Source organism: Bombus affinis, chromosome 5, assembly GCF_024516045.1.
Source record: "Bombus affinis isolate iyBomAffi1 chromosome 5, iyBomAffi1.2, whole genome shotgun sequence".
Taxonomy (NCBI): domain Eukaryota; kingdom Metazoa; phylum Arthropoda; class Insecta; order Hymenoptera; family Apidae; genus Bombus; species Bombus affinis.
The window spans coordinates 4,821,622-4,845,734 of record NC_066348.1 but is presented as its reverse complement, the minus strand read 5'-3'; the positions used below and the strand labels follow the sequence as shown (position 1 = coordinate 4,845,734).

At 34.1% G+C, this 24,113-nt stretch overlaps 1 protein-coding gene across 1 annotated transcript in view; it reads left to right on the top strand.

Moving 5' to 3' along the window:
• LOC126916592 (division abnormally delayed protein) overlaps positions 1 to 24,113 on the top strand; it is a 255,946-nt gene that overhangs the window by 165,566 nt on the left and 66,267 nt on the right. Inside the window, exon 5 of the mRNA XM_050722541.1 lies at positions 7,514 to 7,788. Coding sequence (XP_050578498.1) covers positions 7,514 to 7,788 — 275 coding nt within the window. The remainder of the gene's footprint in view (positions 1 to 7,513; positions 7,789 to 24,113) is intronic.

The window sequence follows — 24,113 nt, the reverse complement described above, 5'->3', positions numbered from 1 at the left end:
TGAATGTATGCATACACGAAGGGGATATGCTATACATATATCGCGTTAGGCAGGATTTCCCGGAGTAGTTCGGTTGTATTTTTCTTCTCACGTCGACGATCACGTAACGAGAAAGTTCTGATTTCGTGGCAATAGCGATTATCGCGAACGAGCTGCCACGTGGAGAACTATGGGGAATAATTATTTCCACACAGACTTGGCCGTGTTCTCGACGTTTAACCGTTCAACACTGTGTAGAGTGGCATTTACTCTATCGTTTAATGTCGCGATGTATTTTTCCTTCTGTTCGGAGATTTTTGTATCATCAGCTCATTTTATCAACGTTAATCATCTTGTAGTTCTTATCAGCGTACTCTCGTGCTATTTTTATTGCTTATGAATTAACTATTTTAAGCAATTGGTAAGCTCCGCTCGATTACAATTTTCTGTCTGCCGCTTTTTGTCGAGTTGTTTCAAGTCTTCCGTGTTTGTTTGCTTTTTAAGTACAGTTACAGTGGCTACGACGAGTATTTGCACACCGTGATTAATTAATTAGATCCAAACGTATTAAATTTCCTATCATTTAATAGTAAATACCTTCATACGGTTACTAAAATTTGATATTATAAAACTGAAATATTTATACGCACGTATGTACACGTAAACTGGTCGAAAAATGCCTCGTTAAAAAATGAAAGGTTACGTGCGAATACTTTTTGTAATCCCTATATATTTTATAGACTGTTATCAAAAAACAAGGATGTCTCGAAGAGAATGATAAAACTTTCATTTTATTCCGTTTCGAAAAATAGTAATTAGGATATTTTGACACAATGATTTTTAGGATTTGACACAATGTCTCGCAAACGATATTTTTCAACTTGTCGTAAATGTAAATATTGTTGGCAAAAATTACTTTTCCTCGGGATAGTTATTTTCCAAATTGCAAGAGAATGCGAGATAAGAAAAGAGATACAACGTAAAGGAAATTGAAAATGCCATGCAATTTTCATTCTCAGGATGAAATTCTTACAATCAGACAAGGTTCGAACGAACAAAAGAAGGGGAATAGAGAATCTCTCGCACGGTACGACGATCATGGTCAACGATTCTTCTCCCACGCGGCTCCGTGTCACGAAACATCACTCTATCGAGATACAAAATCGTTTCAAGTCCCCGACCACGCGGCCCATTATCATACATTATTACCGGCGGCTCGAAGAGCTCGCAGGACGCTTGGTATGCGTGCGCGCTTATCACGAGATAATCCGCCAATCTTCTAATCTTCTTCATTTGAATCGCGGCGCAGAAACGGAACACATTATTATCGTTTATATTCCGGGTCAAGGGTGACGCGTCTACTCGGCCGCCTCCTTTCTTCCTTCGGCATGAAGTGAAGGTAAACGCGAGTTAGAGCACGCGGAGGAGGCGGAAGATCGTCCTGAGTCGCCTGCGTCTTCGTCATCTTTGCACGCCAACGTCGACGTGGGAGGAGAACGAAAAGTCGACCGTAACTAACTAACACACGTTCTTTCCGACGGATGTTGAAATATGTTTCTCCTGTTGAAGCTTCGAATATTCTAAGTTAATGGTAACGCGAAATTGCTACAATCTTGAACAGGAAATTGATTCGATAACTTCTTGGTTATATCACTTTTTTAGTGAAGCGATATTTTGAAGATTATATTTTTTAAAAGTATTTGCTCGGCAGAAAAACGAACAAATTAGAAAAATGATAGTGCAGCCACTTTCTAGCAGATGTTGGAGCTTCGAAAATATAGGTCGATAGTAACGCGAATTGGTAAAATCTTCATGTTGTTTCTTGTCTAATTCCTCATTCGCATTAACTTCCTCCAAATGATCTGAGCCATAGAAATTTATTGCGTCGATTGCATAAGAAAAACGCGGGTGAAACTTGCGTGCAAATATCGATCGAGTTGCAGCGTTGCGGCTGGTATCGAATATATTGAAGAGGAAACGGGCGTCAGAGAGAAATGACAGGATCTCATTTTCGTGGTGGATAGCTGGTCTTCTGTGGAAGGGAAAAAAACAGGTCGTCATTTATCGTTCTCGAGCCATTACTCGTCGTTTGGTTGGTGTAATTGCCGTTACAAAAGTACACGCGGTATATTTCTTTGCTCTACTTTGACTTAACTGAAACTAATGCGTCATAAAGTGGAAAAAAATTGGTCAAATACGATTCTCGCCTCTAGTCGATGACTCTATTCGGGCGATTTTATTGTACCTCATCGGAATAAATATAAAAATTTCTTGATAGTAAAATTCAGGAAAATTCATAGTAAAATACATTAGGTTGATAAGAAATTAATGTCAGTTTTCAAACCATTTTCAAAACCATAGATCTTGTCTCGACTCAGAATAAACTTTTCCAATCAAAATAATATCCATCGCAAGGTATACGTTTTTGCCAACAAGGAATAAGTTTTCTAATTGCAATAACGTAAAATTCCAGTGTGCTAAAATTGATGAATCTTCAGCAGCAGCTTGGTTAGCGAAGAAGAGCTTTGTAGAGTAAGTAATGGTCGTTGTGTTCGAAAAAAATGGTTGTCGGTTGTTGATAGGTTCTGTCCATCTCGAAGTCAGTAATTTGAGAGTAATTTGAGTAAAGTGAGTAATAATAACAAATTAATGGTAAAAACAAAAGTACAGTTAGCAGCATGTAGAAGGACATCTGCATTGTAAAATAAAGAGAATTAAATGAATTATTAGCTTGATACTAAACGTTAAAGTTTAAAAACTCGAAAACCGACGCTAATTTCTTAACAACATAATTACAAGCTATAAGCTGTAATAATAAGCTATAGTAATAAGCAAACAGATATCTATGTAATAAATTTATATTGTAAGAATACAAAAAATCTAAATCAGTTCAAAATTCTAAATTACTCTTTGGAACTAATTTATATGTAATGTAAGTTAAATTGGAAAAAGAAAATATGGTGTTAAGTACATGTCCATAATACATTTTTTATATATCGTATATGAAGACCATAAGAGAAAACAGGGTACTTCATTTTCAAGATGCAAGAAGAAGAAGTTAGTTAAGAGCAGGTTATTTATAAAAGAGATATATATAAGCACTCAGCTCTAAGTGATTCATTCATAAAACAAGATAATTACAACAAAATTCTATTAAGAATAGAATTTATTTAACATTAGCGATATCATACCTAAAATTGGATATGATTCAAAGCAACTCCGAATTTGTAATATAAACTTAATGTACAACTTACTGTTGTATTATTAACCAAATTTAGACTCAAAACTGTTTTAAGAAGTCACTTTGAAATAGAAAATTATTAATTATTCGGCTATTTGAAAATCTGTTTGAAAAATCTTTCATTTATAATTTAAATAATTAAGTCCATTTTAATTTTATGGACTTCTAATAAAATATTCTTTTTGTGTATTTTTTACTACATATCAGGATGAAGGTTTTACTTCAAATTGCGATATCGTTCTTGTTAAATATTACAATTTTATTAAGTAGTTACTCTTTCTCTCTCTCTCTCTCTCTCTCTCTCTCTCTCTCTCTCTCTCTCTCCCTCCCTCTCTCTCTCTCTCTCTCTCTCCCTCTCTCTCTCTCTCTCTCTCTCTTTCTTAGACACTGTCCTCTCCTAATAAATAGCACACTCTTCGAATTAGTTCTTGCAGATATTTTAGAATTGGGCGATTTTTAAATGCCTCACTTTACGAACAAATCGACGCGACGATTTCCAACTTGTATTCACAAAACTTGAAGCAAATTTATTTGACAGAAGGTGAACCCAATTATAGAAACATAATTATTTCCATTTGCTTCGCAACATATACCTGACAATAAGAATGTTGCTTTTATGATGCGTCATAAAAGCGGTGTGCTTATTGCGTTCGACCAAAGGAAACTGCCACACTTCATTTCAATATCATGCAATACTTTTCATTCGTTCTTATTCCGAGCAAATTAACATACAGACATATCCCGACTGTTAAACGTCGTTTAGCACTTAAGCAATGTCCCTGGATTGTAACATCAGCTTTTCCGTTTGATCAAACTGTAGCATATTCCAATTATCATCTTAGACGTTACCTTGGATGTAAAGTCTAAGCGAGTTTAAATATCTTTATTAGTTTGGACTCGATTCCCTGGCTTTAACTCTAATAATTCTTAAACACCTTCACTTTCAACACTCTTCACTATTCTACGCGATAATCACCCGTAAAGATAAGAACATTACGAAACGAGAAATGATAGCAAATTGTCCATCTGTTACGACAATTGAGAAAGTTTAAAAGACGAATACAATTGATGTACATATAAGATGAGACGAGATCAAGTTTGTAATTGGATTGTAAATATTCTCTAAATGTAAATTAAAAGATTAATAGGAACAGTAATAAAATCTTATCGATCTTATTTTACTATATATACTAATTTTATTTTATGTTGTTACGAATGAACATCCTACAAATTTAAATTAAAGTACTGTCTGTAAAATTTATTACATTTCATAAAACAAACATCTTCTTGTAACATTTCTAATAACGTTTCTTGTAAAGTTTCAAATTTTGATTTGACAATATGGAAAAATATTAATCCATCCAAAGTAGGTAAAATTTAAATCTTTGTACTATTTTATTTGTCGGTCGAGTATTCTACTAATATAGTTATTTAAACTAGGAATAGAGATTTCCTTTTTAAATCCAGCATTCGACAAATTATTCTAAATGGTGAACAATATTATAAGCGCACATTTTGTTTGTCAAAATAATTATTTTTGACAATTTAATTCTGTACAAACTCAGTAAACTCCATAGATTGTAGAAACTTTCTGACGTATAAACTATGTGAACATTGAGCATAGAAGGTCACTGAAAAGTATATCCAACCATATTGTTTAATTATTCATCACATCTCTTATTACTTTTCTCTGTGTTTGCTCCATCTTATCGCTGTTTTAAAGATATAGTGAAGGCAAATTCGCATGTTTCTATTTGGTATATCAAGTAACGGTCAGATCGCATTCAAAACTATAACAGGAGTCATTTATGACGTTACTTTCGAGGAATTTGCTTTCATCGGTTAATTATTTTTGGATACAAAATAACTAAAGCGTATGATATTTAGTTACTTGTTGGCCATTACTGAATCATCTCTTCTACGTTATTGAAATAACTAATACATTTTATAATAATTTATTCCAAGAAACCTATATTTTATATCAAATAAATATTATTATCTCTATTGCAGATAATAAAATAATATCAAATAGAAAATTATAGTTTTCATTATCTTGTGGCAACATTTTCTCGTTGTTTTACATTTTATTTCATTTTCACATTTTCTCACCATTATTGAATTATAAATTCAGTTTCACAAAGATTTTATTTATTAGAAGCTATCGAAGGTATAACATAGAATATACAGTTACAATTCTGATTTTTCTATAACAATCAGTTTCTCCAATTATCTTCTTCTTATCTGAAAAATTTCTTTCTCCCGTTTACTTTCATGTATTTTTACATAATAATTTCAACATAACCATTGACATTGCAACGAAATTGCAATGTTCCGCCAAAGTCAGAAGTGTAGTATCTTCCCCGCCAATGCTTCATTTGAAAGCAATTTGTAACAACATTTTTCACCTTCTAGTATACGATAAAACTCAATCGTTCGTATCGTGAAGCTAAAAGGAAGATTGTTGCGAGATTAATCCGAGATACAGAACGAACAAAACATCGTGTGGAAGGCAAAATTACAAGTCGACTATTAAAAAGCAAACGAACACTAGGATTACGGTGCTGTGCAATATCGACGAAAGGCTGAGAAAACAGGCTAAAGGACAGAAGGACGAGAGATAGCACGAAAGATAAAAAAAAATCGGCGAAGATGAGGAGAGCGACGTTTGCACGCCCACGCGTGCCGTCTTAATTACGCCCAGGCCTGGCGGCTGGTTTTACGATTATGCCGGTTCGAGAAGCTCGACCGCCGGCTTACTTCCTTTTATAGTCAGCGTTAAAAAGTAATTAGGACGAAAAACCGTGGAGAAGCACGCTGGCAGATACGAACGATAACCTTAATGACGATCGTGTATGCAAACGTCCGCGTATACGAAAGCGTTGCTTCGAGATAAACGCGCGCAACACCGGCCACATGGAAATTGTGAGGCTGATATTGGCGGCGATAACTCTTTTCCATCGGGGCCGTCCCCGGCGTTCCTTTCAAACGGTCGCGTTAACGTCGGCCTCGTGACGGATGAACGATTTCGCGGCGAACACGAGGCAGCCGTAATTTCCGGAAAATAAGGGACCCGCATGCAACACATCCACCCACGAGAAATGTAAAAATCCCGGTGAAACGGCGGAATTTTCCGAATTGGACGAACGCGGGGAAAAGTTAATTGCGGCTTCCTGTCCGCGCCGGATCGACGAATGCGAAATTTTACCCTGTTATTGAGAAAAATGAAGTACCCGCTGCGAAAGCGGGGACGAAACTTCGCACATGATAAATATATTCATTTCTCATCGCGGAGGGGTTCAATCTATTCCAGCAGCAATTTTTCACCGGCTTTTTGCGAATTCAACTGTCCGTGGCTTTGGCCGTTTTTATTGCAACCAAAAACGGGACTTCAATGACGAATAGAAAATGCTTGAAATGAAAAACGTTTGACTTTTCGAAAAACAACGAATGTGAATTCTGTACTTTTGCTCTCTCGCTCTTTTTTTTTTTTAAGGAATAAACGCAAAGTGGCGGAAAATTATATAAGCGATATTCTATGTTATACTGAAATTTGTATATCTTTTTCATCCTACTTTATACCGTACCGTGTACTTGATCGATTTAACAACCACATATTTTATTCCACTGTCCTTTATGAATTCTTTCCCTCTTTCAATTCATATTCTGTGCTTTTTCGAGTAATTAACTTGTTCAGTCAGATAATTCGATATCCGATAAAGCGTGTAATTTTCAATAATTTCAACAAGTTATGTATATTCGTACATCGGATAAGAACACCTATTCTTTAGAAACACAACATTTCATTTATTTTCAACAATTTTATATTTACTGTGCAGAATTTCCTTCTCAATTAATTCAATTATTTCTAAATTTATTGTTTTTTCTTCTTCCATACTTTCGTAATTAATTTATCATATGTCTCTCTTATAATATTCGTACAGTTGCCTGTACTACCATTGGATCGGTAGCCAAAATTAGGTTACAGAGAAATATATTTCATTATATATGTGATAATTTGCAAATGTAAAAACCTATCGATAACCCCGTTACATAACACACGATGCGATCTATTTCTCTGTGTACGAGGATATCGTTTTAAGAAAAACATCCTCTTCCACGTTGCAATATCATCTGTGGAACCGCGATAGAGGAAAGTCGTAGCGCATCCAAGGGCACTGGCGATAAAATAAAACTTTATTCGAGGGACGTTCAGTCCTATGGTTTTTAGTAGAACGATGAACGGATGCGGATGGAGGATAAAGAAACTAAAGAAACGACGGCGATGTGTTTCAGGTGAGAAAAGTGTGCGGCCGTTCGGAACTACAGCCATCGAATCAAGGGACCGTTACGGATGCAGCTGCAACTGAGAAGTCGACGTCAACCGGGTTGGAGATGCACGCAGCTGCGCCGACTACCACGCATCGAACATTACCGACGCAGTTGCACACGCAGCTGGGTAATTTCTTGGCCAGTGTCGTCAGGTCTCGGACCTTCTATGGCACTCTGGCCGACACGATCTGCGAAGAGTATCCGGACAAACGATGTTGGAATGGCGAACGCATCGGAGAGTGAGTAGATTTGCCATTTTGTTACCGCGTCTTCAACCAGACGCCGTGCCACACTGCACAGTGTGTTAAAACCACCATCTAACCAGGAAAATAACTTTGTTTATCTAACATTTGTTTCTCTTCGATTTTCTAAATTCTCGGCGATCCCCGGTTAGAATATTATTTTCCTATAAAAATGACTTTGGGCGTTAGTAGGCTTTACTGCCTACTATTTTGCCTACTATATTTTTTAAATGCTTGAGGCTTTGTTGCCTGAAACAATCGCGACCAACGTTTTGTCGTTTGTAAAAGGTAACGTTTAAAATAAACCTATGGAAGAAGATTACATATCTAAGTTCCATAGTAAAAAAGATTACGCAAAAACGACATTTCCGAGAAACCTAAAAGATAATTAACTTTAAAGAACATGCACTAAAGAATACGTGTAACTTGGTTCTTTAAGTAAAATTGTATGGATCGATACGAATTGGTTAAAATTTCACTGCTACCTTACAATGGCGAGAGATTTTGTTTTTTTAGTTTCTTCAAATATTAAGCTCACTATTTTGTCAGCTTTTTAATCTTGAAATTCGCGAACGCTATAAATACTCTACATACGAAAATCGCTTGTACTTTGTTTTTTCAATTGCTATTCTATACCGTATCTGCGGGTTATTATTATGGACTGTAAAAGAGAAATAAATAAAAGAATTAATATATGTACATAGTAACTTGAATAGTTAAGCGCTGCATGATGTTAGTTTGCACGGCGTCCCATGACTTTTGCGCGGTCAGACGACCATTTTAGCTTCAGCAGACTGTACACTGGCGAGATCCGTAAATTGTTAACAAAGGACACGCCTCTGCCGCGACTCGCGCTTGAAGTTTATGGGTTCACCAGCGAAACCATTAAAATCATATTTGAATCAGTACTCGCACGGTTTTACGAGCCGCGAAGCTTTTATTGTCGTTGATTCTCCGTGAAACGGCTGGATATTCGTGACTGAACGATATTAGGTTCTATTTTTTAGAAGTATGGTTTTGCAAGGTATAAGTAGGTACATAGTTTATTGACGCACAAAAAGAACGGTAATAGTGAATTTAAAAGCACGAAATGGTGGAATTTGAAAAAGGATTATTATAGCTTTTGAATTTGCTTGATAATTCTTCTTTATTCTTTTGTTTGATGATTATCTTCTTTATTTAGAGCTTTGATACTTGGAATTTGTCAATTTTCCGTAGATTTTGTCACAAATATTATTCAATTCCTTAATGCGCTAATTTTGATTAAACTCTTTATAAAAGAAAAGAAAACAAATAACACTGAAAATTAGTTATGATATATATTCTTTGTAAGATATGTGTATTAAAATATTTTAGTTTAAGATATCATAGCTTCAATTCATGATAATTAACGATAAAATTAAAAATCTTCGTAAAGATATAATAGAAATAATAAAAAAAATATCTGACTTGTTAAATTTAGCTATTGGTTAACTGTGATTGATCAATTTTTTAAATTCAAATTTCACATTCTTTTTTCAAAATCTCTATGTTTAATTTATCTTACCTGAGATACTACTATTTTGAAAATTTAATAAACTTCAAACATACCGGTAATTAGAAACATCAAGACACAGTTGTGACTTTGTCAATCGTATTACTAATGCGGTGTACCATCTCGTTCGTCATTTTTTAAGTGTAATTTCGCGGAGCTCGATATTGAAAAACAAACTAAATATTACATTTTTAACAACATAACAGTACTTGTATGAACAGTTTTCTAACAATTTCAAACAAGCCATTGGAGAAAAGCCATTTCTACTAAACGAAATCGTACTAGAAACGTTTTATTTCATTGATCATCTCGAATTGTACGATACGTGCAACAATAACACTGTCTACTGTCAAGTAAAATAAAAATCGATTGGTCCGATTGCACTTGCATTCGCGGCGAACAGGTGCACGACTGTGAACGATTGTGTTAGTAAATGGTTTGGGACCGGAAAGGATTGGTAAGAAAGCGTGTGTTGGCTGAGAGTATGCGTGGAGCATGTTCGTCAATGATCGAGTCATCGTTGAGAAACGATTTCCAAGCACGTACACGGTTCTCCTCTTTGCCCCTTTACTCTATTCTCGGTTTCTCTCTCGATCCTCTCTCTATCAGTGGCGTGCCGATATACGGTTTTAGACCCGCGATAGAATCAGCTTCGTAGACACATCAGGCAAAAATGAGCTGCGTCAGAAGTGCAGAGAGGAGAAGCGACGACATTTGCATCTCGTGACCAGACTTTAGATTTTAAACGACCTTTTCTCGACTGTTCCTTCCTAGTTTCCCCGGGACGAAGGCGATTCATAGTATCGACTAAGCCTTTAAACCTAACTCTCTAGCTGGAATGCTAATCTTTAAATCGAGTTTGTCCAGTTCTACTTCTTTTTACGTTTGCGCGACAGTCTTTCTTTCTCTGTATAATGTTTCATTCCTTTCTCTATCCTGACTTTCCTTTCCGAGGGTTGGAATTTGTATAAGGGTGGATAAGGTCAAGTCCAACAGCTATTATGCATACCGGAGAGTAGCTCTATCCGGTCTTTAACATGTAGGAATTTTCAAATAACATTAAGACCCGTATGGATTTACAACGCGTGGGTCATAGGATTACGAGGCTGCACAAAGTTGAACCTCAAAATAGCTCAAAGGTTCAAAGATAAAACGCTACGAACAATCGCCTGTTCACCATCGTACGAAATATCTATACCAACATACATATTTATCGAGACCCAGGAATAGAGGAAATTAAAGACGAAGTTACTACTAAATATGCCATAAATCATAACTAAAGCCGCGTATTCACCGAAGCGACGACAATGAGGACCTTTTCGTTGATGTTCCGTGTATCTTGGAAAAGTCGCCGTTTGTTACCGAATGTTTCTCCAAGTTTCTTCGTGTTTCTGTTGCCGGAAACAAATGTCGTCGCATGTTTCTTGTTCTCATCCGGAACAGTAAAGATCAAAGAAAAATAGGAAACACGCGACAATGCGTAGCAACAGAAACTAACGTTCCTTCTGTGTATGTTTATTGCTAGTAGATACAGCAACAAGATACGACGAAAAGTTGCTCATTGTTTCTTCAGTGAGTATAAAGCCTTATATTGCTGTGTAAATTTTCTCGTTCACAGTATACCTTCTACAAACGTTGACATTGTGACATTTTTTCTTTTCTTAAATCTTGAATCTATATTAAAAAGAGACACTTACAATGTTTTTTACGACCTCAAAAGTATTTAATCGTCACTGTCTAAACTTTTAATGCCTAAAAAATGAAAATTTATTAATCTCAAATTTGTTATTACAAAAGCCTATCGTATCGTCTGTAAATTTTAGAAGCACAGTTTATATCGACTATTATGTCGATCGTAATATCGATGTCTTACTTATATGAGCAAAGAAGCGGGCAGAATCTATGTAGCAATAGTTAATATCAAATTATTATAAAATATTAGTATAATAATTAGTAATAATAAATAAATAATTATTAGTATAAAGGTCTGAAGACAAAAGGTCCTGTGAGACAAGTAGAAAAATTCTGTAAATTATTTACTTGCAAACTGTTTACTGTTTTTGATTTTAAAAAACTACAATCCAATATTATTTTTGTAATTTTCCATTCTCAGGCCTTACAATGCTCCCTTGACAGTTTTGATGTTCTTCTAACACAGGGACAGTTTATTTTCGGTTTTTACACTTTTCAGTTTTACACGGAAATTTAGAGACGAAAATTTGAGTCTCGATTTGAATCAGAATTTGTAAATAAATTCTGCTATTTATTGCATACTGATTTTGAAGCTTAGAAGTAAATATTCTACATAAAATTTAAGTAAATTTTTAATCCAATAAAAAATAAAATATCGCATTATAAATGGCATTTGATTAAATATTATGTTCAGATCAGAACTTAATCCTTTTAGAATAACCTTACTTTAAAAAGAATTCTTGTCGTCGCTTCAAATTAAATTACCGAAGCGAGATTATCCAGAAAGTTTGTAAAGTAACTTCCTTTAATCAAATTTAGTACCTTTAATAGTCGCTATAAGAAAGTTTATAAAATTTCATGCTTCTTGAAGAAAAAATTCATCGTAACTTATTTTAAACTAATTTAAACAAATTATGAAAGAAAGAGGGAAATAAATGAGAAATAGATAATAAACGTAGCCTCATAACATATTTTATAAAATGTAATTTTCGTAAAATAATTTTAACCCAGCAGCCTATCCAGTTCAATTCATACAATTTACCAGAATATCAACTTTTTCTGATCATCTGTATCGCACGCGTAAGGAAATATATTCACAAAAGAATGAATAAAAAACAAAAAAGGAAATTAAAAAAGAAAAAATTTTGATGTATCATGTCAAAGTCATTTAGAGAAACACCAATCCGGATATCACGAGTGACAAGCATGAATATCAAACATGTGCAAATTCGGAACAGGAAGCTGTCAACCGAATGCAGAGAGAAGCGTGAGGGAAGAGGAGAAACTGCTACAATGTTTCACCATCGACAAAGCAAATTTTTTGTTGTGCTCCGGTATACGTTGCACCGAAGAATAAAACGAAATTACAACAGAAAGAAAGATTAAAAAAAATTGGGGTGGGGGAGAAAAAAAGAGGTGAGGGAAGTAATGTGAGCGCATTTTAATGTAACGTTTCAATTAATATGCGGGCGAAAAGGAAACGCGAACGGAATAATAACCGTGGGAACTGATGCGTAAAAAATTTGTCAAATCCGGCACACCTCGTAACCGTGTATGTAACGCGAGTCGTGGATATTCGTGAGGGGTCCACAACAATTGCATGCAAATTCTCCTGTGATTAATGTAAATCATTCGAACCAATGGTTTTATTTCGAATATTAATACGCGAGATAGCGTGGTCGTGTGGTCAGCGTCGCAATAAAAATTAATATTGTTATTATTCTGTAATTGTAACGAATGCAACGAACACATCGAACGCGTTGTAAAATAGCGATATAAAGATTTTCGATATATTTAGTTTCGATGAATTATTCATCGTCGCGATATTCGTGACTCGTGAGTCCGCATGTGAAATCGTAATCGAGAAACCGGGCCCTAATTACCGAATGATAGGGTAGATATCATTGAAATTAATTTCGGAAATAAATTTGTAATCGCAATGAAAAATATTATCGAACAACGATATTTTGCCAACTATAAATTGCCAGAAGAAATATCAGGCATTCTAACGTGTCAATCAATACAATTTAATCAGTTTGAAGAGCATTAGTTTGGCGTTTTCAAGTGGCATTCTTAAACAATCTCGTATGAAACGAGGCAAAAATCCATAAAATTATTTTCACTGAAGTATTTCATTTGATTACACGCGCATCCATCTGTCAAAGGCTTTCAATTTTCGTAATGAAAATTAATTATTTATGATGTATGTGTACTCGCTCGTCAGTAATGCAGAATTTCTTAAAAACAGTTTCGTACGAGTCATCTTTATTTCCCTGTGCTTGCGTGGACTATTGCCAATGTTAATACTTGATGCACGACAAACTGTCACATGTTTGAGTGCTGCATTTTCAAAATCGAAGACTCAAACGTTAAAACGCTGCAAGCCAACATAATATTGACACTCAGCTGTCAGAGATAAACATAAATAGCACAGTTGTTGAAAGAAAACGTTAGATTTCGTTCTCGGGTCCGAAATACTTGCTCCTGTCACGTGTAATAAAATTGTGGAAGAAAAACAAGGAACATGAAAAGAAAATCGAAACATTTACAACTACAATGTAGAAAGTTTTGTAGCGGAGGAAAACCGTTCTGACAACTGACCAGCAAAGAAAGAGTGGCTCAGCAGCGAAGATAAATAAATAAAGAGAAACGTTTATCACGTACGCTTCGTATCTGTGAGAACTTCCAATACAAACACTGCAATTAACGAGGTGAAATAAAAAGGCAAATGTGGACTGCTTTATTTTAAACGTGTTTAATGAACGAATAAAAAAAGATTCGAAAGCTGAGTTGAAAACGGGACGTGACCGTTATTTGTTTATTAAACAAGGACATTTGGAATGCAATGACTCACATTGCGTGCGATTTCTTATTGTACGATGTACTTAATACTTAATGAAATATCACAAGAGGGAAACCTAAGTGAATTGAAAGCTAAATATAAGAGCTCGGTCACATGAGCGTTTTTGTTACAAATGTTTTGACGAACGCGACATCGAATTTTGACGGACGTTGTGACTGCGGTTACAGCCCATTTTGTCATCCATGCTTACAATTCGGACACTTATCATATATGCATGTTCATACAAATCGTTTTCAGGTGTTATTTTCATCGAGACGCGATTATCATGATTATAGCATATAAAATGCATTTATATTGTTACATATGATAGTTGCAAATAGTCGTTCGTCACATTGTAGGTACTGGCAAGATTTGAGAAAAATTTGGCAACGTAAACGTGTAATGGTTACAAAAGATTTATTTTTGTTAATTGCAAAATGCAAAGAGATTACGAACGCAGTAACGTAAATCTTAATAAACATTTTTATTTATTGCTATTTTTATTTTTAATTTTCTTCATTAAACGTTCTTATTTGTTTCTACAAATATTTACATTTTTTGTCTCATCCCTTTTATTTTAAACTTGAGAGCTTGTCACGTTATTTGTTTCAACGTAAGGTCGAAGTCGAAATACAATTATAATAGATAGAATTATAATGTATTTTCCAAATATAAATGAAAAACAATCGTTGTATCACCGATAAAATTTCTTGGTCGTCTCTACGTCAATTATTAACTTGGCAACATCGATTTTCTAAAAAATATAAATTTTATTTAAAAAATAAACCTTTAAGTTCAAAATAGAACATATGTATTTAATGTGTATAAACAATATACGTTTTATGATATCGCGATATCATTAAGATATAGATACTCACATTCTGTAAATATTCGATGGTTTTGCGATCTATTGTGCATATTTTAACGGGAACGAAAAAGAGAAATGAAATATTTATTACGGTGTTGACATCATATTTCAGATAATGAAATGTTGAATGAACGTCTGCTACTAGGATAAATCACGTTTAATATTTACGATACATACAAACAATACGATAAAATTGCCTATTGTATAAAGAGTATTAAGACCGACAATAGTAAATTCATATTCATATATATGAATGAAAGTCGCATTTTTGTTATTCACATTACTCATGAGTCTGTCTTAAACATTTAAATGAAAGTCACATATAGGCCTTTTTTATTTGATTAAAAAAAAAAAACCCGCTCATTAGCATAAAGATAGAACTATATAGGTGGACCCATTTAAATCGACACACTCGAATTTCTTCGAAACTGTTGACGATACTAAAAGATGCGTCAGACAAAAATTGAATGGTTTCAGGGGGCACATTATCCAATGTAAGTTTTCCCCATGAGGACGCTTAGAGAACCTACGAAGATCAACTTGGCTTTTTTTTTAATGGAATCATATATTTTTTTAATGCATTAGTATGTTATCACAAGTAGGACGTATATCACTTCTGACGTAATGGTAAATACTGTTAGGCTATCTAATAAATTACGCTGTTCTTTCAAAGACATTTGTTCCTTTTATCAAAACATTCTGATACGTGTATTTTACATTATTTAGCGATCACTTATGAACAATATTTTCCAAATATCAAAACGATTAAACAATTCGTTTTATCATTAATAGTACAATAAATCTGTAATATCGCAAACCAGAACGAAACTGAATAATTTCTGCTGTGTCATAAAAGAAGTCTATAATTTTATATGTATTGTAATAAACAATTTTTATATTAAACAATCATAATGTTCGGTTTTCTTTCATCGTTATCATTAAATGGTTCAATTATAATTACTCGTCACTGCAGCTGAAATAAGTGATATTTTTGTATTATTTCCCAAAATATAATACTGATAGGTGAACGAATTTATTACACGATTTAATCAGAATGATCTTTAAGATATTATAGATACCTTTCTAATTCTTAATTATCTTTAAGTATACAGACTATACAAATTGCGCAAATTGTAGATGAGTATGTACTCTCACAGTACGTGTCTTGATAAAGCAGTTGTAAATTCTAAACCAGTACCCAGAGGATACATTTCGTATTTTAACGAATCGCAGTAGCGTACTGGCGTCGTTTTACATCTACGCGGAAAGCGACTCAAATTGTTAAATCATGCAAATGTATTCGGCCGGAGTAGTGAAATTACAGACGACTACATTGGATCAGCCAAAAAAAGGTTAATCTACTTACTGGACCTTTTTATCTACCGATATGTTCCATGGTTTTCGATTAGTAATTATGAACTCTGTAAAAATTGAAGACGTCTAATAACCGAAAAGAATACCGAATTAACAAAAAGAAAATTCATTTTATTATGTACTTTTATTCAGAAATTAGATACATATTATAAAAAAATGAATCTCCTATTTATATATATATTTTTTTGCATTTTTATTGGTTTCTTCCAATTAGCATTATCTATCATATTGATAACTTTTGAAGATACACACAAGTTATGGGTAGAATTCTGCTGAATAAACAATCCTTATGATTTTCTAAGCAACGTATTAAATTGCTAATAATACAAGATAATTGCAAAATGAACAATTGTTCATAATTGTATATCATTATGACTATCAAATAAAGCAATCAATTAACGTGAAATTTGTAATAGTATTCTATTACATTAGTATTAGTAATCTTGTTGCTACTGTGAATTTGCAACTTGTACAATTTCCCTGATACTTGGTACTAATTTAATTATGCAAGAAGCGAATTGAAAACTGTCATATTGTAGATTACACAGATTTCTGTTACGCAAGTAATTTTTCCAATTGCCTATTCTTACGACGAGTAAGATAATCGTCTGTAATTTATAAAGTTCATTTATAAAATTTAACTCGTTTTATTACCAAGCTTGTTATGCCGTTTGAGAGAATTTACTTCACTGGCAATTAGAAATTTGCAACTCACAGGATTTCAATAACACTGTTAATTCAATCGTGCGAGAAATCGAGAGAGCCCTGATCTGTCATTATAATTCCCAAAGTTTGATTTTTAACAAATGTACGAGCCATTCGTTGAAACTATATCCCGTACCCACATCTCCGTGAAAATAATGCGATAATCTATTTTCTCCTTGAGGAAAGTTCACGTTCCCCTCGATATACCTCCTTGTCAGCCAGCAAAGAGCCAACAGGAACAAAATCGATTTAAGAGTTCATAAGAACATAACGTAAAATGCAATGACGAGAGAGGGAAGCAGGGGTGTGAAAAGGAGAGAAAATGGAAGAGAGAAGCAATAGACTGAAGGAGCAACGAGAAGGTTGGAGAAGCGAAAAATAGCACGGGGAACGTTGCAACATTGTGACCTCGTAGTCGAGGCGTTTGGCCACGTTCGTGGCGAACGCATCAGGCCGCATCGCGTTGCTTCGTCCCTGTTAGTTCCTTTGGTCCGGTTTCGTTCCTCTTTCCGTACGTACGGATGATTATATGTACACGTGTATGCATTGCATATGTAACACACAGAAAGAGAAAAGTAGGCGACGTCGTCGCGTCGTGGCGCCCGTTTGCTCTCGTTGCCAGACTCTTTGGCGGCTTGGCGTCCCACAGGCTACTCCGATTTTCTCTCTCTCGCATCTCCCGTTCCGTACAGTTCTCCCACCACTAGTTTGTTATTTCTTATCGCCTCGAACTGCAAGGTCCGCGACGCCGCGTCGCGTTTTAACTCTCTGTTTGTTCTTCTCTTCGCTGTTCGTTCTTTCCCACACACACGATGTCTCGCGATCACCACCATCCAAGAGAGGATGGTCGTTCGATGGACAGTCCTTCGGTCCTCGTTCGATTCCCGCAATCATTTGTCATCGCGATACACGTTGGGGGGATAACATCGATCCACCACGTGCGTTCCTTTCGTCCACAAGGGCGAAGGGTAAAGTTTAATTCGCGATGCTATCATGATACGCGATTACCTTCCTCGTTGTTCGTACACGCACTCCGACTATGTTACCCTCGCGTCAACCTCGTTATTACGCTATTAACATTGGCATTCCTTTTGTCGACTGTTTGATCGCCCCTGGGAATCGTTCAACCCGATTTTGATATTTGCTTGTTTGAGAATGACGTGTAGCTACGTATGTCGCGATACGCGCATGGTACTTGCAAATGTCAACTGCATAGAAGCTTTTTACGGGGAAAATTACGTTATATGTTATAGTGTGTTGCTACAGTTGTTGTCTCGCCGAAAAAGGTCCTATGTCTTGTAATTACTTGGTATTTTGCAACAGCTATTCGTTATACATATTTGATATTTGGTACAAAATTCTAGTAAATACACAGTACATATTTCTTTTTCCGATTATGTACGTACCCTAACCACGTTTCCAGGCAATGATAAGATAAAAAATCGTATATAAAATTATCAGTTGCTGCTATGGTTAATAACGTATGATAAATGAAAGAATATTTAATCATAATATGGAACCTTATCATTTACTTATCATTCTCGCATGGAAATACTAAACTTATCTGCACTCGCATTAAAATATTAAACTTCCTGAGATTACATCCACAGATGAGACCTGTACTAGTTCGAAAGATACAGCGGCCTGTAGAAAATACGTGCTAATAATGGCATGCACTATGCAGCCTTCAAGATTCCTAGTTCCGTAGCTCACTGCGTGGTCACCTATTTTGCGCATCTTATTGCTCTATTTGCTCACTTTCGTTGACCTCGTTGCCAGACTGTCTGTTCCATCGTCCTACATACTGTAGTTATTGATGACCTTTTTTCGCCTATGTTACTATTGCGTCAAGTCCCGACCTCCGCAATGCAGTTTCCCTTATTTGTCTTTCATTATTCATGCCCATCTATAAGTCGCCACTGTAAGATTTTTGTATCGTTTAGAATTCTCGTGTTTCTTATAAGAGAAACTTGATAAGATGCGTTGCTTAATTATTAGAATTCTTAATTAATAAAAAAGTAACCGGCCGTTGGTTATTGAACTCTTTCGTTCCTAAATTATTTTTAGTTACGAATACATATTTCTCTAAGATTCTATTATTTGGTAAATAAGCACAGCGTAGATCTACAAATGAAATAAAATTCATTTGATTATTCTTATACGAAATTCTAATTCCAGTGTGAATAGTATTTAATTTCATAAATATATACATGCCCACGAGTACTATAGGGACGAACACGTTAATTAATTTTTATTTATGATCTATTTGCCTGAATTAAAGAACAACTTACGCAATTTGAATTCTTCTAAGTATATTGAGAATTAATATACTTGAATCGTTCGAGGGAAATATTCTACACACATATCGTAAATTACTCGTTCTATTTACTTTTCGTTACTCATCAAAGTGCAGGTGCATTATGCAAACAATCGTAATACGAATTTTCCAGTCGAAATTTTCTTGCAGAGATTAATCAGTGTGACAACGTGTCGCGTCGTCTTGCAATAAAATAAATATAATCAATGGAATTAATTTTATCGACTGGCTTCCCGTAAGAAGAAACTAGTCACCGCGCCTACAGAACTTTTCCGTCCTATCTTCTTCGTCCACGTTTTGCTCTTCTCGCCCCTTTTCCACAGTCTATTTCACCGTTTGCTTTTATCCGCTCTCTCATCTTCAGCGCCATTACTCATCCTCACTTTCTGAATCTTTCCCATTAAAAACCTGTACATACGGCGCCCAGTCGACACGTATATCCTTGCTGCCTCGTTTTCTTGTCGCCAGTTCTTCCATGGACTTTCCAGCCCCTTACGCCCGATTATAAGAACGACATTGTAAGTTTTTAATTGAAGCCAGATCGAACGGACGATTTAATGAGACCGTGCATCTTAACGATATAACTTTCGCCCGATCAAAATGCTGGCAATCGAACGAACCTGCCGGTTAACATTTTTTTATGCAAATCACCAACCACGCCAATGGTACGTCGATTATCGATAATAATTGTCGTTGGCGCCAAACTATATCGTACTTGAGTATCAAACCTATCTAAGTGATTTGCATCAAACAAGATCTACAACTTCCTTTAACATTTTATAAATAACTTCCTCAAAAGCTAATGGTGGCGAACCGATCGGTCCCATGCTAAGCGCAGATCGAACTTTTCTTATTCGTTTTGTATCATTTATACCGGAAAAATGATACGCGGATAGCGATTCTTGTAATGTTCGACAGTCTTGCTTGGCTTAACCCGATAGTGTATAATCGATTGGTTTGTTCTTTGTTTTGCAAGAAATTTCATTTAGGAGATAGTATTATGTAAAATCGTTTGGGAATCTAATTACGTGCGGTAAATGATGGCTCGTAATATCTATAACGAATTCTGAGAACAGGAAATTTGCGATAGATGGATGTAATTTGCGAGGAGTGGTATTTTAAACGACTTCGACGTAGTATTTCCTTTTTTAACTTCTTCTGGTGCATTTACTGCATCGTCCAATGTTATAATAAATGCTGTATCCATTTTTAAAACTTTCATATTTATACTTACGCGTAATTCTTTAAACGTTTGAAGTAATTTTATGCTTTATACATTGTAGAAATATTTCTCACTTCCTGTACGCATAAAGCAATGACAGCAATGATAAAATACTATTAATAATGCAACATTCATTATGATATATTTATTATCGCTATTATAAATGAATAATTTGTTGAAGCGATACTCTTGTACTTAACACACATGACTGATGCAACACATTAACAAGGAAAAATATGTTTTCAGATGTTTGCAGAAAATTTTCATACTTATCAGACTGCTTAATTAAATATTCCGTATGTTCCATGCAAATAGTAATTGTATCAAATAAATATCAAATATAATTTTCTATTTTTTATAAGTTACTTAAATTAAAAATAAAGCGTTATTTTCACTATATTTATTTGTTTACATTTTTATCTAATTTTCTAATGTAATTTCCAAAATCTTTCCAAATGTGATAGTGGATAAAGAAAGATAACCGCAAACATTTTAGATATTGATCGAAAACGCAGCTACTAGCTGGGAATCAATAAGCATAGCTTTAACATAGCTGGATACAATTCAAAAATATTAAAAGAGAAAACTATTCAAAGGTTTTTTAAAAATTCATATTTTCTCTTTCAGCTGCAGCTTTTTTCAGTTATCGTATAACAATGGTAAAATATTGTAAAAGTTTAAAACACTTTTTCAATGCAAAGCACTTCAATTATGTATTAATATATATCCGATATCATTCAATAGAGCAATAACATTAAAAATATAAATGTACGAATATTTATAACTTTTATACTTTTTTTATATGGCTTTCCCGATAAATTCAATTATTATACAACACTTTATATTTACAACAATTTAATAACTATTCGATTGTTATAAAATACAATAAATTTATAGACCAAGAGAATTTTATTTTTTATCTCACTAAATTCTTGATATTAAAAGAATTATTGAATCTCAAGAATACTCGATAAATCTATCAAAAATCTATGAAATAGGATTTATGAATCTGCGAAAAAGACTGAATCTATGATTTATTCAAAATTATTTATTTTCAACTAATAGATAAACGGATTGTACGTAAAATGTTCATATCTCAATATATAATTAAATAAATTTCTTCGATCTTTTAAACAGTTTGTTTACCTACTGTTTCAATTTCTTTAATTTTGTACACCGAATATCATGTTTTTTAAATGATACAATTATATTTATACAATTTTTGAACCTATCTTTCTTGTATATCTTCTTTATATTTATTATCGAGCAGTAACATTGCATTTAATCAACAATTTTCCATACGTTTATCTTTATAAGCCAAGTCACAAACGGTTACTATTATAAAAAAAAAATCAATTCTTTTGTGCTATGTACATGTAAAGCCAGTATTTAGTTTTAAGAGATAAGTTAATTTCCATTTCACGGAAAGCATTGTGTATGAGTGGAAATTTACATGATAAGCGAATGCTTGGAACGGATACACCTTTATGTATCATAGGAAAGAGGAGTGAAATGTGAAAAATGGCGCGTCAAAATTCTTTTCATTTCTCTCACAAAATTTACGGCTTATTTTTCACGCTGACGTATTTTGATGTCAACAACTCGCGGGGCGTCGCGTCCCTGAATATCTTTTTCCATCTCTAAATTGTTAGTAATAAAATAATAAAAGCACTTCCAATATATTCTTTTAGTTTTACTTATGTCTCTAAGTACTTTTTTTGGTATTATTACGATTATATTATAGAAAAATACGATTGGATGGAAAGTGACTCGAAAACCGCAACATGGTTAATAATGAGATTTCATTTTGCAGTTTTCAATGTTTCACTTTTTTATGTAATATTAGGTCATTCCATAAGTTCGTGCCGACCTTTGTGTATACATTTCATATTTTAAAGAAAAACAAGAGAACTTTTATCGAGACGGAATAATGAAAAATGGGAAGAAGTTGTAGAACGAGAGGGGGATTACATTTTTTTCATGAAACTGAAAGGTATGTAAACAATCTTAACATATATAACCGCTCGAAAAACGGCACGAACTTATGGGATGACCTAATACTTTTAACAAAAAGTAATTTTAACAATAGTTTATAGCAAATTGATATCTATTTACAATAATTTATACATATATGATATACTAATATAAATTTATTTATTGTTTATTAAGTACAGCCCATTTTATGATTAAGTAGATTTATACGGAAAAAGTGTTCCTACAAATAATTAATACGCACCTATATCTAAAACTAAAGAGATTAAAATTTTATTTTTTATCTCATTAAATTCTTGATATTAAAAGAATTATTGAATCTCAAGAATACTCGATAAATCTATCAAAAATCTATGAAATAGGATTTATGGATCTACGAAAAAGACTGAATCTATGATTTATTTTTAACGTTTAATAACGATTATTTTAAACGTTTATTATTGGGATGTTAAAGAATACACGACACAGATCGACAGTTATCAACTTATTTATAACTATTTCTATTTCTCTAAACATATGACCATAACATGCATATCTCTTATATTTTTTAAATGAATCGGGCAAAACTATATTTTTCTAAAAAACCAGTTGATATGCATCTTGGTAATTTATATAGTTGAGTATGCAGAAATATATGCATAGAAACATTGACATCGACTATTTATATCCTTAAGTTATTGCACTGTTACTAAAATAAAAGAAGGAATCAAAACTGTTCCGGAAAAGGAAGGGAAAAAAGAATAGCACGCGAAATGGAAATGTACACTGCCTATACGTTGTGTTTCAGGCAACAACTTTCTTTTATTCGTTCACATAAATATACGAACGTTCCGAAGCGTGTCACGCATTTCTGCGAGAACATATTCTCGGACCATACATCCTGACATCAGTATCAGCTGACACGGTCCTCAGTTTCCCTTCCTCCTTTTCTTCTTTTTTCTCCTTTATCCTTTTCGAGTTTCACGATCTTCCTCTCTATCCCTTTCTTTCTCTCTTCTTTATCGCTGTTCAATCTCGTTCCACGATACCTTTCTTTGCTATATAAGAAGCGTTCCACATTTCGATTCGTTCCATAAATCCTTATAGCCACACCGTCCGTCCCAGAGATTATGTTCGAATCTCCCTGTGCAATAGCTCGACGCGGAAAAGAAAGATAGGGGATGATAAAACAGCGTGAATGGCGAGGAGTACTGCCCCACGGTCTTGTTTAATAGCCTAATAATTGCTGCTTGTAAGCGTGAATCATTGCAACGATATTTTACTTCAGGCAATATTGTGTCGTTCACAACTTTGCTAAGAGATATTCTTGCGTTTCCTGGCGGTCACGCAGCATTTTTGATGTTTCATTTTTATCTTATCATTAAAATTCAACCCCTTAATTACCATAATTCAGTTTATAATAAAATGTTGGAACTTTATACATTTCCATCTAAAATGATAGGTTTCAGAAGTTTATTTTCATTATCATATTTGAGATATTATCAATATCGTATCAGTATATGTATAATGTGTTCAGATAGCGTCGAAAGCTTTTAGATGTATATAACTACTGGAGTATCAATATAATCAAACGACACAATATATATATGAATAGTAAATCTGCTAAAATTATTTTAAGAAAATGAAACCAAAAATTCAACCAATGACATTATATTATGAATTAACATATTAAAATGCATACTAAATGGTAACTACTCTAGGTGTTAAATTGCATTAGAATTTATAGGCTGTAAATTGGCTCTTGTTATATAACAAATAAAAAATTATATATGTATG